General features: G+C 44.1%; 1 protein-coding gene and 1 long non-coding RNA gene across 4 annotated transcripts in view; one reads left to right on the forward strand and one right to left on the reverse strand.

The window, feature by feature from the left end:
• Positions 1–512: 512 nt before the first annotated feature.
• Positions 513–5,701, reverse strand: LOC109548878 (uncharacterized). The gene is made up of 3 exons (XR_002175066.3): positions 4,684–5,701; positions 2,239–2,482; positions 513–714 (listed from the first exon to the last, which is right to left on the reverse strand). It is a non-coding gene; the product is annotated as an uncharacterized lncRNA (long non-coding RNA).
• A 1,867-nt stretch (positions 5,702–7,568) lies between these two features.
• Positions 7,569–14,341, forward strand: part of RAPGEF5 (Rap guanine nucleotide exchange factor 5) — a 219,690-nt gene continuing 212,917 nt past the window's right edge. Inside the window, exon 1 of one of the 3 annotated variants that reach the window (XM_019928544.2) lies at positions 7,569–7,855. In XM_019928544.2, coding sequence (XP_019784103.2) covers positions 7,583–7,855 — 273 coding nt within the window. In that variant the 5' untranslated portion in view covers positions 7,569–7,582. Of the gene's footprint in view, positions 7,856–8,018; positions 8,333–14,341 lie in introns of those variants that run through there. The other 2 variants (XM_019928553.3, XM_033862968.2) reach the window with 2 other exon arrangements.

The following is a 14,341-nucleotide window of genomic DNA, read 5'->3' on the forward strand; positions in this document are numbered from 1 at the left end:
CCTCATTGGGTTAGAGTCTGCATGTAGACCCTGTCTAATCTTCTCAGCAACCTGGTAGTATTAGTATTACACAGAACATATCATGGAGGCTCAGAGAAGTCAAGTAATTTAAGGCCATGTAACTAGAAGGTGGAAAAATCTGGGTTTAAACTCAGGCCCATCTGGTTGCAAAGCATGGGTCTCCCCATTCTACCACCCAGGTCCCTCTAGTAGCCACCTTTGTGGAAATCACTAGTTCCGTGTCAGGATGAAAGTGGTATTACTTCAGCAAAGGTAGCTGGGAAGTGGGCAAGGCAGAAAGCTTTTTTAGCCTGTTCACATCTCCGTCCTTTCTTACTATCAGAGATAAATATTTGTCTAACCATGCCCTATAATAACCGTCCTCAAGTTCCTTGGTCTTGGGACCCCTTTACACTTTTAAATTATTGAGCTTTTGTTTTCTGTGGGTCATGTTTATGGATACTTACTGTATTAAAATTGAAAAGAGCAAAAATTTTAAAATATTTATTAATTCATTTAATAATAAACTGATTATATGTTAGTAGAAATATGTTTTATGAAAAATAACTTCTCCAAAACAAAACAAAGTTAGTGAAAAGAATGGCATCGTTTATATTTTTGTTAATTTCCTTGATGTTTGGCTTCGAAGGAGCTGCTGGAGTGCCTTATCTGTTCCTGCATTCCGTTTGTTGCAATATCACATGTCCGTAGCCTCTGGAAAACACCAGTGTATCCTCATGAGAAAATGAGAACAAAAAAGACAAATAATATTTTAGCATTATTAAGAAAATAGTTTCTACCGTATGGAACCCCTGCGAGGGTGTTGAGGACCCCCAGAGGTCCCCAGACCACACTTTGGGAATTGCTGCCTTACGTAACCACTTCAGTATTCACTAGGGCCAGTAAAAAAAGTGAATGTTTGGGTTGGATGGAAGCTTACAGGTCACTGAATCCAATCATGCCTCTGATAACACGAAATTCCATGAAGCCTGGTGTAAGCCCCCTATTTTGCAAGGGTAAGGACTATATTAGGTTCAAAATGGACTTTAAGTGGATAGAAAAGCCTTTATTATGTTGAGAAGAAATTTTACTCGTGGTTTCCATCTTCAGTCTTAACTCTGTATAGAATGAGTCCAATTTCTCTTCTGTGTATTCAAGGTATATGAAAACAATGACCTTGTTGTCCCTTGAGTGCTGTCATCTTCTTTAAGCTAAAGAGCTTCTTTATATTTAAGAACTTAGGAGACATTCCTGCTCTGAGTGTTCTCTAGCCCCACATCTATATCTTCTCACCAAGATCTTTGAGTACCAATTTGAACTCATACAATGTTGCCAGAATGCTCTAAGGCAGCTTTTCTCACTGCTTACTCTGTACTTAGCTTGCGTCAATGCTACAGATGTTTCAAATTCACAAACAGGAAGAAACATACTGTCAAAGGTCTCTGTCTTCTGGTTGGGTATGACCTTTGATACCCTGTTTGCTTTCCCACTCCCTTCTGCCGTCCTGGTGCAGGCTCTGCTTTCTCCAAGGCATCATTTCATCTCTCCCTTCCCTTTCACCCCTACGGGACGGCAGTGCTCTAGGTGCAGCGCTCTAAGGTTTGCAAACAGCTTTACAAGCGTCACCTCATTTAATTAGCACAGAAACTCTTCACAGAATGCATGGATGCAAGTATTATAAGGAAAACACAGAAGTTTCCATTAACCCGATTTTATAGATTACCATGTTAATACTTCATGCCTGGGATTCTGTAACCTGCTTTGCTGGCTGCCCAGCTTTCAACGTCTCCCTATTTTAAAGCACTCTACATACTGATGCTAAAATCATCTTCCTTCCCTGCTGATCTGAACATGCCACCATCTGGAGTCCATTTATAGCCTCCCATCACCCTTGGGATAATGTATTTTCCTGTGACCTTTGAGACTCTGCATCTGCTAAGACCTCTGGCTTGCTTTCCTCAACCTAGGATGACAGTGTTTGGCTAATCACAGCTTTGTTCATTCATTTGTTCATCCAGCATTCATTCATGCAGGCATTTTTTAACTTAGCATCTACAGTGTGCTAGGCACTGCAATAGACACTAGAGGGGAATACAAAAATGAAACATCTCTGCCCTCCAGGGTTTTATAACCTCATCTAGGTCTTACATGCAAACATTTAATTCAAATACAAGACTAACTGTGATAAGAGAGGCCGTGAAAGTAGATTCACAGTAGTAGGTATACTCTGGGGTTTACCTGAGGAAGGATTAATCCCAATGGGCAGAGCAGAGAAGGCTTCTGGGAGGAGATATTGTTTGATCTGTGAAAGGATGAGTAGATTTCCATAGCAGAGTAGGGAGGATGGGACAAGACTGGCCTGGCTTTCTTGCTGTCTGTTGGTCAAGTTATTTCTCTTATTGCCTTCTTGCTCTGTCTTCTTGGGTATTTTTTTGCACCAGTGTCCTAAATACCCAAGGGCCTGGTAAACTTGCACACCTGACTTAAAAAAAGAAATTTCCAGGATGATAACAGTAAATGGCATATAAAAAGGCATGAATAGAAGGATTTTGTTTCAAGATTATGAGTGTAAGGAATAGAGGACAAACTTATAAGGAGGAGCATCCACCCTTATCAGCCAGTCTCTGGCTGGAGCCACCAATGCTAACAGTGTAAGAAAAAATGTACCATCCCTGAGGGCAATATTTGCATGGCGCATAGTGTGTGATGCACTACACAAATAGTAGCACAGTAGCACACAGGTTTGTCATGAACCATCTGAGGGCTGATAGTTCTATTTATGATGCTCGAACACTAAAATGAGTAAGGCTTAACATTTTTAGGTTTGAAACATGTTTCATTATTTTGCTACATTTCTCTTGCCTGCATATTCATTCCATAAGAAAACAAAAATAATATTAGTATCCAATACACAGTTATACGTGGTATTCTCAGCAGAGGCGGTATGCGCTGTATTGGGTTTCCAGTGCAAACTCTGCCTCTGACCTCCCACTGCTCACCCTCAGTCCTTGGGAAGGTCTGATTCAATCTGTTTTGATCATTACATATTAAAGTGTTGGCAGGCTTGAATAGAGAGGCGAAATTGTATTTAGGTTTTCCATTTCAGAGAGCTGGTAAAGCAATGCAAAACATCTTAAATAGAGGAAAAATTAAAACAAGAGATGTTGGGAAGGGTTGGACACCAGGGAGGACTCACCAAAGTCCTGGTAGCTATGGTGTTAGGAGACTCTTCAGCGTGACATACATTGTGTACATTTATCGGGAGATACGTAGGTACATGGGGAGGGGAAAAACAAGGAAAAAAACCCAGCTAACAGATGCTTTCCTTGGCGTTCTTTTTCTTAAAATTAATTAATTAATTGGCTGTGTTGGGTCTTCGTTGCTGCACATGGGCTTTCTCTAGTTGTGGCGAGCGGGGTCTACTCTTCGTTGCGGTGCACGGGCTTCTCATTGAAGTGGCTTCTCTTGTTTTGGAGCACGGGCTCTAGGTGCACGGGTTTCAGTAGTTGTGGCACACAGGCTCAGTAGTTGTGGCTCATGGGCTCTAGAGCACAGCCTCAGTAGTTGTGGCGCACGGGCTTAGTTGCTCCGTGGCATGTGGGATCTTCCCAGACCAGGGCTTGAACCCGTGTCACCTGCATTAGTAGGCGGATTCTTAACCACTGCGCCACCAGGAAAGTCTCTCCTTGGCGTTCTTGATAATCACATGGGATCACAAAAATTAAAGGGGGAAAACCAAGGTGAGTCACTGCTTCAAATTTCATACAAGTAGAAATGGAAAGACACATGCTGTGTGTTCTCCAAGGGCCCAGCGCAGCAAGGGGTTGAGTGTCTCTGCTCCCTTCTGTCCTCTGAGCACTGCAGTCCAGTTCCATCCTTTACTCTCAGATATTTGGACCCCAGCATAGTTATCTCTCCAGTCTTTTCTCTTGAGCTCCAGCTCACCCTCTGCTCTTGCTGGTCAGATTTTCACTGGGGTGCCTTCTAGTTTAGTTAGTTTAACTGCTATGTAAAACGAAAATCCCCAAAACCAGCTCCCCCTACTTCCTGACTTCTCTAAATCCAGAGCCATTTTTTTAATTGAATTTTTTTGAATAGGTACTATTAAAAAAAAATTAAAAATTATGCTTGAAAAACACCTCCCTTCTTTCCTTTCTCATGTAGCCAAGTCTGACCACTTGCAAAAAAACTTCACGTTTCTTCACACACATACAAATATAAGTATAAATCTCCCTTTATTATTATTTTTTTGAATTCATAAGGGAGTATGTTCTTCACACTTTTCTGAGCCATATGTTTTGGTCATCTATTGTTGTGTAACAAATACCTCTCAACTGAGTGGCTTAAAACAATTTGCTGCTAAGTCTCATAGTTCGGTGGGTTGATTGGGCTCAGCTGCGGAGCTCTTGCTTTGGCTTCTCCCCGTGGCTGCAGTCAGACGTTAGCTAGTACAGGGGTCACGTGAAGGCGTGGCTAGACCGGAGGTTCCAAATGGCTTACAAATGGCTGTCAATTGATGCTGGTTGTTGGATGGGAGCTCAGTTGCCAGAGCACATCTATCTACACTCTCCAGATGGCTTGGGCTTCTCACAGGAAGCTGGGCTCTGAGTGGGAGCATCCCAAGAGCCAGCGTCGCAAAAGAGTAGGAAGTGAAAGCTACCAGGTCAGTTAGGGGCTACTTACAGAACAGGCACTGTTACCTCTGCTGGATTCTACTGGCCAAAGTAGTCATAGGGCCAGCCCAGGTTCAAGGCGATGGAGAAATAAATCCTGTTTTCTTCATGGGGGCGTGTCAAGATTGTACTGCAGAAGATCGTAGGGATAGGAGACGCTGTGTTGGTCATCTTTGTAAAATACAATCTGTATCACCACCTGAAGTACTTTTCTACTCCTCCTAACATGTGTCCAAGCCCTGAGGAGCTTTCTTTTATAATCTCTGACATCTAACCTCTCTCTTTTTCCACTGATCCCACTCATTCAAACCCTCATCCCTTTGTAGCTAGGTGAAAGTCAGAGTTATCTTCCTGGTCTCCCATTGCCCCTCACTGCAAATAGCCAATAAAACTTGTGTTTTCTTACCATATGTATTTCCATAAACTTTAACTTTGATGATGTCATTCTCCTACGTAAAAATCAGCTCTGATACTCCAGTGGTTTTGTTTGACCTGTGCAATGTTGGCATACATAGGATTTGCTTTTTTGTTTTAACTTCCAACATTGCAAAATCAGGAGAGTTTATGTAAAAATCCAGATTAAGCTCCTTTTGAAAAACTGGGTCCTTATATGTGGTAAAATTCAGTTCTTCAACTCATATGTTCTAGATACTGAACAAAAGGAAAAAGACTTTCAAGCCCTTGTGGGACTTATATTCTTGTTGTGGGGAGGCAGACAACAGAGAAAATCGATAAGTAAAATACATAGAATGTTGGATGGCAACATTGGAGGGCTAGGAAAGAGAGCAGGAAAGGGGCAGATGGGAAGGGCTACAATTTAAAATCACATGGTCATGGATGGCCTCACTGAAATGGAGACATTTCAGTTGAAAAAAGCTTAAGGAGTAGAGGAATGGTAACACTGAATTCTAGAACTATGCTTTCTAATAGAGTAGCCCAAAGCCATAAGTGGCTCTCTCAATTTATATTAATTAAAATTAAATAAAATTTAAAATTCAGTTTTTCAGGCACATTAGTCACATTTCAAGGCTCAAAAGCCACATATGAGTAGTGGCTACAAAGCAGATACAGAACATTTCCACCATTGCAGAAAGTTCTACTGGACAGCATTTCAGAGGAAGTGTATTCCATGCAGAGGGTACAGCAAGTACAAAGGTCCTGGGGTGGGGTATTGCTTGATTTGAGCTAAATAGTGGCATGGCTCTTCTGCTTACACATTCCTGCTATTCCCTATTGCCTGTGTTATACCATGGCTATATGGTAATTGTCATTTAGCAGCTTACCCCAAGCCCACTTTCCAAAGGTCCTGTTGATATTGAGTTTTAGAACTTTGGTCAATACCATAAAATCTATGGGATAAAGGCCAAACTCCCTGGTCTTGCATTGAGAAGCACTGTGAAGGAGTGTGAAGACCAAGGATCTGGCCTAGGAGTCAGAACACAGTGTTCTATTTTAGAGCAGAGGAGGTTCATGGTGTGATTCAAAGGGTATTATCAGGGGCGATATGGCACAAGCATCCCCTAATCAGAGTGATAACTGACCACAAGTGTCCTGGAGGGCCTCTACTGGACCAGGACTAAAGGTCTAGTGGACCTTTAGTTGGTGTTTCAGGAGGGAGTTTGGAGTATGACATAGGGGCTCAAGGCAATGCCGAACTACCAGTGGAAGCAGAAGTATTTCAACATTATATAAGCTGGTACACTCATATGGTACATACAAATAGGATTTCAGCCTTCAATATATGAGATAGGTATTTGGAAATTGTAATGGATGATAGAGTTTATTGTAGGGCCCTTTCCAGTAAACACACACAGCTTTAGGTGACAGGATTTAAGGCCTTCTCCAGTGTGTCACCAGCATCCATTCTGGTATTTTCTCCTTCTTCTCTATCACATGATCCCTCTCTCCCACCAGTATGACACATTCAGTGCCCAATATGTTCTGTGTCCTACCACCTTGGTGTTTTTCTCATGTTTTTCCTTCTTACTCAAAGGACCGGCACCCTTCTTTCTGCCTGGTTGAAGCTTCTGGACTCAGCTTGAAGGCACAGCTCAAGCTCCCTTCACTGACTTTTGCCTGTCCCAGACCAGAAGGATTTCCTCGCTCCTGTGGCCCTCAATGCTCATTATTCACACTCACTGGGCAATTACCAAGAGTACAAGGCAATATCTTTGTTATTTTATATGTGTATCTAGTCCTGGGCCAAGTTTTAAGTTTCTTGAAGGCAGAGGTCACAGGTCATTCTTCTTTTTTCCTTACGTGGCCATATTTCCGTATATATTTGCCAAGCGTCTACCTTGAGAGGGCTGAGGGTACAACCGAGGGCCCCGATCTCCTGTAATTCTCATTTGTCAGTTTTATTTTTTTTAACGTGAATAAGCTTACTCAATTCTTACAAGTCTTAGGCAAAGATAGGGACCCCAGTGTCCTACTGATAAGGAGTAAAAGCGCTGGCTGGCCCTTGTTGAAGACAGATTGATCTGGGAGGTGAAGTTTCACGGCTATCTGGACATTAAGGCCCTGCTGGAATAGTTTCATTCCCAGGGCTCCACTATTTTACCTCCTGGAATGGTGTAAACAATGATTCACACCACAGTAGGCCTTTACGCTTCACCAAGCACATTCATCATATGCATCAGGCATTTAGGGAGGGTCAAGTTCCAACTTGTTAGCAGAGATTCACCTCCAGGTCACCAGACTTGAACCTATTTTGCTAAACACCTAGCATAACGAACGAACAAAAGTCTTCTCCCCTTAGCCTTTAATGATGAATGTGTCAAAGAGGGGACGGCGGGGGGGCAATTCTACCTCACTGGTGTTTGACTTGTAGCAGAATACAGAGCCTATTTGAAGTTCTCTGGCAAAAACCATTTTTGGGAATAGCGATTACGATTTTGAGCCAGGCTGTGATGGGAACGGGGAAAAAAACCATTGCGCATACGGGGTGGGGTTGGTGTGCTCCAGACTTCCCAGCTCGCTTGGTCGAAGTTCAACGCTGGCAGAGAGGAAAAGGGGGCGAAGCGGGACTTTTCAGACTGAAGGGAGTTGGGGGATGGGCCGGGCAGTTGAGTGGGTTTGGTGCTGGATTCTGGGGATCCCGCACCTGTGGAAGAGACGGTGTCCAAGGTCCGAGGAGCGGCTGCCGGGGTCCAGGTCCACGGGCGTCCAGGTCGCGGGCTGAGGTGTGCCGCTGGAGAGGGCGGGGCGGGGCGGGGCGGGGCGGGGCGCACCTGGGCGGGGAGGGGAGGTGCGCGGGGCTGAGCTTGGCGGGGGCCGCGGCGCGCGCCAATGGGCAGCGGCGGGCTGCGCGCCCCGCGCCCGAGCCGCAGTCGCGCCCTCTCACTGCCTAGCGAAGGCTTGGACGGCGCGCGGAGGCTAGCGCGGTGAAGAAGGGCCTTCGGCGCCGCACCCGCAGCCGCCTTCAGGGCATGAGGATGGCCGTGGGCTCCGTCAAGATGCAGCCGCCGTGCGAGAGTCCGGCCCTGGCCGCGGCGGCGGCGGTGGCGGCGGCGGACGGCGCCTTTCGCCGCAGCCCGAGCGCCCGCGAGCCGGAGCGCGAGCCGCTGCAGTTGCCGCCGCGGCCGCGGCTGCGGGACCTGCCCGCGCTGCTGCGGAGCGGCCTCACTCTGCGGAGGAAGCGCAGCGCCGCCGGGGGCCGGGTGAGTGTCCGGGTCCTGCCGGCCGGGATGGGCGTGGGCGGCGCGCACGTGGAGCCCGCGCCCACCCTCGCGGGCGACCGAGGCGGGCGTCTGGAAGTTGGGGAGGTTCCGGGAGGGCCCCCCTTGTGAGAGACTGGGCAGAAGAGGCACCCGGGACGGTGGGGTCGTGGGGTTCCCCCAGGGGAGCGAAGGTTTGCCCTTCCCCCAGATGCACCTGACTTAACCCAAGCGCACCTGGATTCAGGCTGCGGGACCGTGAGCATCGCCGGAAGAAGGGCTGTTTGCCTGTCCCCAGAGGGGGAGCTGCAGGTGTCCGGTGCCTAACAGTCGGCCAGCCCTTTCCCGACAGCGAGCCTCAGGCCCCACGAGTGGGATCTCCGTTTTCAGGGGGCATGAGACGTGTGCGCTGGTGTTGGGACGCCTCGTTGCAAGCTTTGGGCATCGGCACTGGCTCTGGCCGACGCTACGGACGAGGGGGAGACCCCGGAGTTGGAAGCTCCGGGGCGAGCTTTAGCTCCCGGGTTCCCGAGTTGCCAGCACTTAGTACTCGGCGACTCCCCCAGAATCTTAAATATTGACTTCCTGCTGGTGTGTTCGATAGGATTTCCTGGTGGAGGACGGTGCCTCATTGGGTTCTAAGGGCATCTAATGGCCCGAGCAGGTCAGACGTGTTTTGCGGTTAAGAGAAGCGGGGCGGCCTGGGGTCTTTCATAAGTCACCCAGCAGGCCCTGCCGGGGCCTCTGGCCACGGGGCTGACTTGTCAGGTGTCCGTGCTCACCGGGGCCTTGGGCACATTTTGGTGGGTTTTACTGAGCTTTTAAAAATTTGCCATCCTTAAGGAGACTTGACCGAGAAGCTGCCACAGTGTAGATTTTTTGGACTGTAAGTTAAAAAAGAAGTCTTGGTTTGTCTGCCTTAAAAGATCTTACTGGGGGATTTTCAGATCTTGCAAGATAAGTTTGTGGAAACTTGAGAGTTAGGGAGAAGCACTGGGTTTGGTATGGACTCATCTGGTCAGGGAGGGGTCTGAACTGATGGAGGTCTTCGGCCTTTCTAGGCTGTGTTCCTACTTTCCTAAGAATTTTTCTTCCCGTGTAGGGATGACTGTACATGATCTACCTCAGAAGGATGTTTTGAGGATTAGCTGAGTGTAATAGGACATCTTTAAGTCCGTGACCAGGGGAGTTTAGGAATTACCCACAAATGACCTTAACGTGTGGCATACAGGATTGCCTGCAAAGAAAGTGAGGAAATGTGTCCCAAAGATGTGATAACTAAATAAACACAAGAACCAGAGTTATAGACCTTGCAGGCGTCTAGGGAAAAGTAGGTCAAATCATGTTCCTGTTATCCTTGACAGTTACTTTCTCATGGCACAGAATACTGAAGATGTGAGGGCAGCCAGGCAATCTGTGAGCAGAATTGCTGAGGGTTTCTTTATAAATAGATCTAGAGTGTTCATCTGCATAGAGGCTTGTGTTTCCCTTGCCTGGGATGATGCTGTGGTGGACCTTGCCTAGATACATATTTACTTAATTATTCTGAATGCAGTTACTTCAAATAGTGTATACTTTATTGGCCCTTCTTTAGTTCTAATACTGTATGACTTCTCTTTGGGACATTCCAAACACATTTCATAAGTGCATGGCCAGTTTTTTTATTGGAGGAAGATTGTCAAATTTTCCAATATTGGAAGCCCATAATTTTCAACTTTTTTCCCCTCCTTTGGCTCTGGAACGACCTTTGTGTTTTTGGAACCTTCCCATCAAAGGAGTTGGAAAGAGTTTGAAAGAAAGAGAAAAATAAGTGAAATATGTATCCATATTAGTTTGTTCAGGCTCTGCTATAACAAAATACCATAGGCTGGGTGGCTTAAACAACAGAAACTTATTTTCTCACAGTTTTGGAGGCTGAGAAGTCCAAGATCAAGGTGCCAGCAGATTTGGTTTCTGGTGAGAACTGTCTTCCTGGCCTGTAGACAGCCACCTTCTTGCTGTGTTCTGACATGACCATTCCTTGGTGCACATGGAGGGAGAGAGATCTCTCTCTCTTTCCTTTTTCCTTTTTGTTTTTTAAATTGAAATATAGTTGACATACTATAGTATGTTGGTTTCAGGTGTATTACATAGTGATTTGACGTTTGCATACATAACAAAATGATCACCACAAGTCTAGTTACCGTCTGTCTCCGTACAAAGTTATTGCAGTATTATCGACCATATTCCTTATGCTGTATATGACATCCCCATGGCTTATTTATTTTATAACTGGAGGTTTGTACCTCTTCATCTTGTTCGCCTATTTTGCCGCCCCCTCACCCATGACCACCTGTTTATTCTCTGTATCTTTGAGCCTATTTTCATTTTGTTTGTTTTTTAGATTCCACATATGAGCTCATACAGTATATGTCTTTCTCTAACCTTCACAGAATACCCTCTAGATCCATCCATATTGTCACACATGGCAAAATTTCATTTTTTTTTAATGGCTGAGCAATCTTTCCTTATATGTATATGTGCCATCTTCTTTATCCATTCATCTATCAGTGGACACTTAGCTTGTTTCCATATCTTGGCTATTGTAAATAATGCAGCAGTGAATGTAGGGGCACATGTGCCTTTTCCAGTTAATGCTTTTGTTTACTTTGGGTAAATACCCAGATGTGAAATTACTGGATCATGTGGTAGTTCTATTTTTAATTTTTTGAGGGACCTCCATACTGTTTTCCATATTGGTGGTGCCAATTATAACCTTAACCAACAGGGCAGAAGAGTTCCCTTTTCTTCATATCCTCACCAACACTTGTTGTTTGTTGTCTTTTTGATGACAGTCATTCTGACAGATGTGAGGTAATATCTTATTGTGGTTTTGAATTGTATTTCCCTGATGATTAGTGATATTGAGCATCTTTTCACATGCCTGTTGGCCATCTGCATGTCCTCTTTGGAAAAATGTCTCTTCAGGTCCTTTTTTGTTTTTGTTTTTGCGGTACGCAGGCCTCTCACTGTTGTGGCCTCTCCCGTTGCGGAGCACAGGCTCCGGACGCGCAGGCTCAGTGGCCATGGCTCACGGGCCCAGCCGCTCCGCGGCACGTGGGATATTCCCGGGCCAGGGCACGAACCCATGTCCCCTGCATCGGCAGGCGGACTCTCAACCACTGCGCCACCAGGGAAGCCCCAGGTCCTTTTTTAAATGGGGTTATTTTTGTTTTTGATGTTGAGTTGTATGAATTCTTTATATATTTTGGATTAACCCCTTGTTGGATATATCGTTTGCAGATATCTTCTCCCATTCAGTAAGGTGCCTTTTCATTTTGTTGATTGGTTTCTTTCACTGTGAAAAAGGCTTTTAGTTTGATATAGTGCCATTTGTTTATTTTTTCTTTTGTTTCCTTTGCCTGAGGAGACAGATCCAAATATATATATATATATATATTGCTAAGACTGATATCATACTGTACTGCCTATGTTTTCTTCTAGGAGTTTTATGGTTTCAGGTCTTACATTTAAGTCCTTCATCTGTTTTGAGTTTCTTTTTGTATATGTTGTAAGAAAGTGGTCCAGTTTAATTCTTTTGCTGTAGCTCTCCAGTTTTCCCAGCACCATTTATTGAAAAGGTATATTCTTGCCTCCTTTGTCATAGATTAATGGACCGTATAAATGTGGGTTTATTTTTGGGCTCTCTATTCTGTTTTATTGAGCTGTGTGTCTCTTTTTATGCTTTACCATACTGTTTTGATGACTGTAACTTTGTAGTATAGTTTGAAATCAGGGTGTGTGTGATACCTATAACTTTGTTCTCTTTCTTAAGACTGCTTTGACTACTTGGAGTCTTTTGTGTTTCCATACAAATTTTAGAATTTTTTGTTCTAATTCTTTGATCTCTCTCCCTTTTCTTATAAGGCCACTAATTCCATCTTGGAGACACCACCCTCATGACCTAGTCTAACTCTAAGTACCTCCCAAAGCCCCTCCAAACACTATCATCTTGAGGCTTATGGCTTCAACATATGAATTTTGGGGGAACACCAACATTCAGTCCATAACAGAAGGGTTTGAAGGAAAGAGAAAAACATGAGAGGGCTTCCCTGGTGGTGCAGTGGTTGAGAGTCCGCCTGCCGATGCAGGGGACGCGGGTTCGTGCCCCGGTCCAGGAAGATCCCACATGCTGTGGAGCAGCTGGGCCTGTGAGCTATGGCCGCTGAGCCTGTGCGTCCGGAGCCTGTGCTCCGCAACGGGAGAGGCCACAACAGTGAGAGGCCCGCGTACCGCAAAAAAAAAAAAAAAACCAAAAAAACCATGAGAAATATGTGCCAAACCAGTGGATGACTTGTAAGTACCTGGGGTCATGTGGTTAGCCCCTTGGTTACCAGTGCAAATAAATCATGGCTTAGATCTTTTTGTGGACCTTTAGTTTTGTATCTCATGAGCCGTACTTCCAGATTACAGCTGACTGATTATAGGGACAAGTTAGCACAAATTCATTACTACTGGTAAGAAAGTAGCTTTGTGCATTACACAAGTTGGTAAGAAAGTTTGCAACTTCTGTATTGACCAAGATCTGATTTAGGAATATGTGAGACTCTTGCTCATGCTGTCTTGGGCTCCCACAGATCTTGACAATCTGACATCAACTGTCATCTAATAAGCTCTTTGTGGGTTGTGTTGCCCAACCCAGGTGCCTTGTAGGCTGTCTCTTATGAGGAAAAACTAAGCTGACATTTGTTACTACAAGAACTCCTGGTTCCTTGGTTCAGTCACTTCTAATCATACTGAATTCAGAATGCAAACTGATTAAGACTCTTTGCACTGCTTTAGGCTAAGTGGGGAATGGCTAAATTTTTCTTTCGGGGAGGACCTTCTAAAAAAGTCAGTGGTAAGATAAGGCACAGATTGAATTTCCACCAAAACCATTTAATTGTTTCTTTTTTTAAACTTTGTGTTATGGAGATTATGAGAGAATAGTATAATTACTACCTACCTTCAGCAGCTATTAACATTTTGCCAGTTTTGTTTCACTTATTTCTCCTTTCCCTACTTTTTTTTAATGGGAGCTGGTATATTTTAAAGCAAAATCCTAAATATTATGTCATCTCATTCATAAGTGTTTCAGTTTACATCTCTGATAAGGGCTTTTTTCCTTAGGAAAAAAAGAAAAAAACATAAAAATTGTATGGCTTTCTCAAACCTAAAAATATTAATAAAATTCACAAAATATTAACAAAATTCACAAAATATTAACAACGTTCACAAAAAATTAACAAAATTCCTTAATGTAATTCCCATATTTAATTTTTCTCAAAGATGTCTTTTCACTTATGATTTGTTGCAGTCAGGAATTAAACAAGGTCTCATTGCATTTGGTTGTTAGGTTTTCAGATCTATTTTATTTTATAACAACCCCTCCCTCCCCCCCCTTCTTTTTTCATGCCTTTGATTTGATGGAGTTAGCGGGTCATTTGTCAGGTAGAATGTCACGCTTCTCGGCTGACTTCTTACTTGTGGTGTTGTCTAATTTGTACCTTTATTTTCAATGTTTCCTATAATCTGGCAGTGAGATGTAGAGGCTTGATTAGATTCAGACTTAAAGGCAAGCATCCTTGGTAGGTGTTACTGTGTAAAAGTGTTGCATCACATCATAAGACATGTGATGTCTGGATGTTTCTCTCTTTGAGATATCAAGAGTGATTAGTGGGTTCAGGTAGAGTCAGCTTACCCTTGTACCTTTCACCTAATGATTGTAGCATCGGTCATTCATGTTTGTAACCTAGATCCATTTCATTAGAGGTTGCAAAATGATGATGATGTAAATCTATCATGCCTCTTGCATTTATCAATTGGGATTCTGTCTATAAAGAATTTACCCTCATGAATTACTTAGGTCTCCTGAAAATCAGATCGTGTAGAAAAGACAGGGAAAAAGCTTAGTTTTTTTCCTTTTATCAATTTTCTGAGTTATGATTTAGTGCCCTAACAACCTCCCATGATAATCAATGAGTTTTTCTTTTT

Source organism: Tursiops truncatus, chromosome 9 (assembly GCF_011762595.2).
Source record: "Tursiops truncatus isolate mTurTru1 chromosome 9, mTurTru1.mat.Y, whole genome shotgun sequence".
Lineage (NCBI taxonomy): Eukaryota > Metazoa > Chordata > Mammalia > Artiodactyla > Delphinidae > Tursiops > Tursiops truncatus.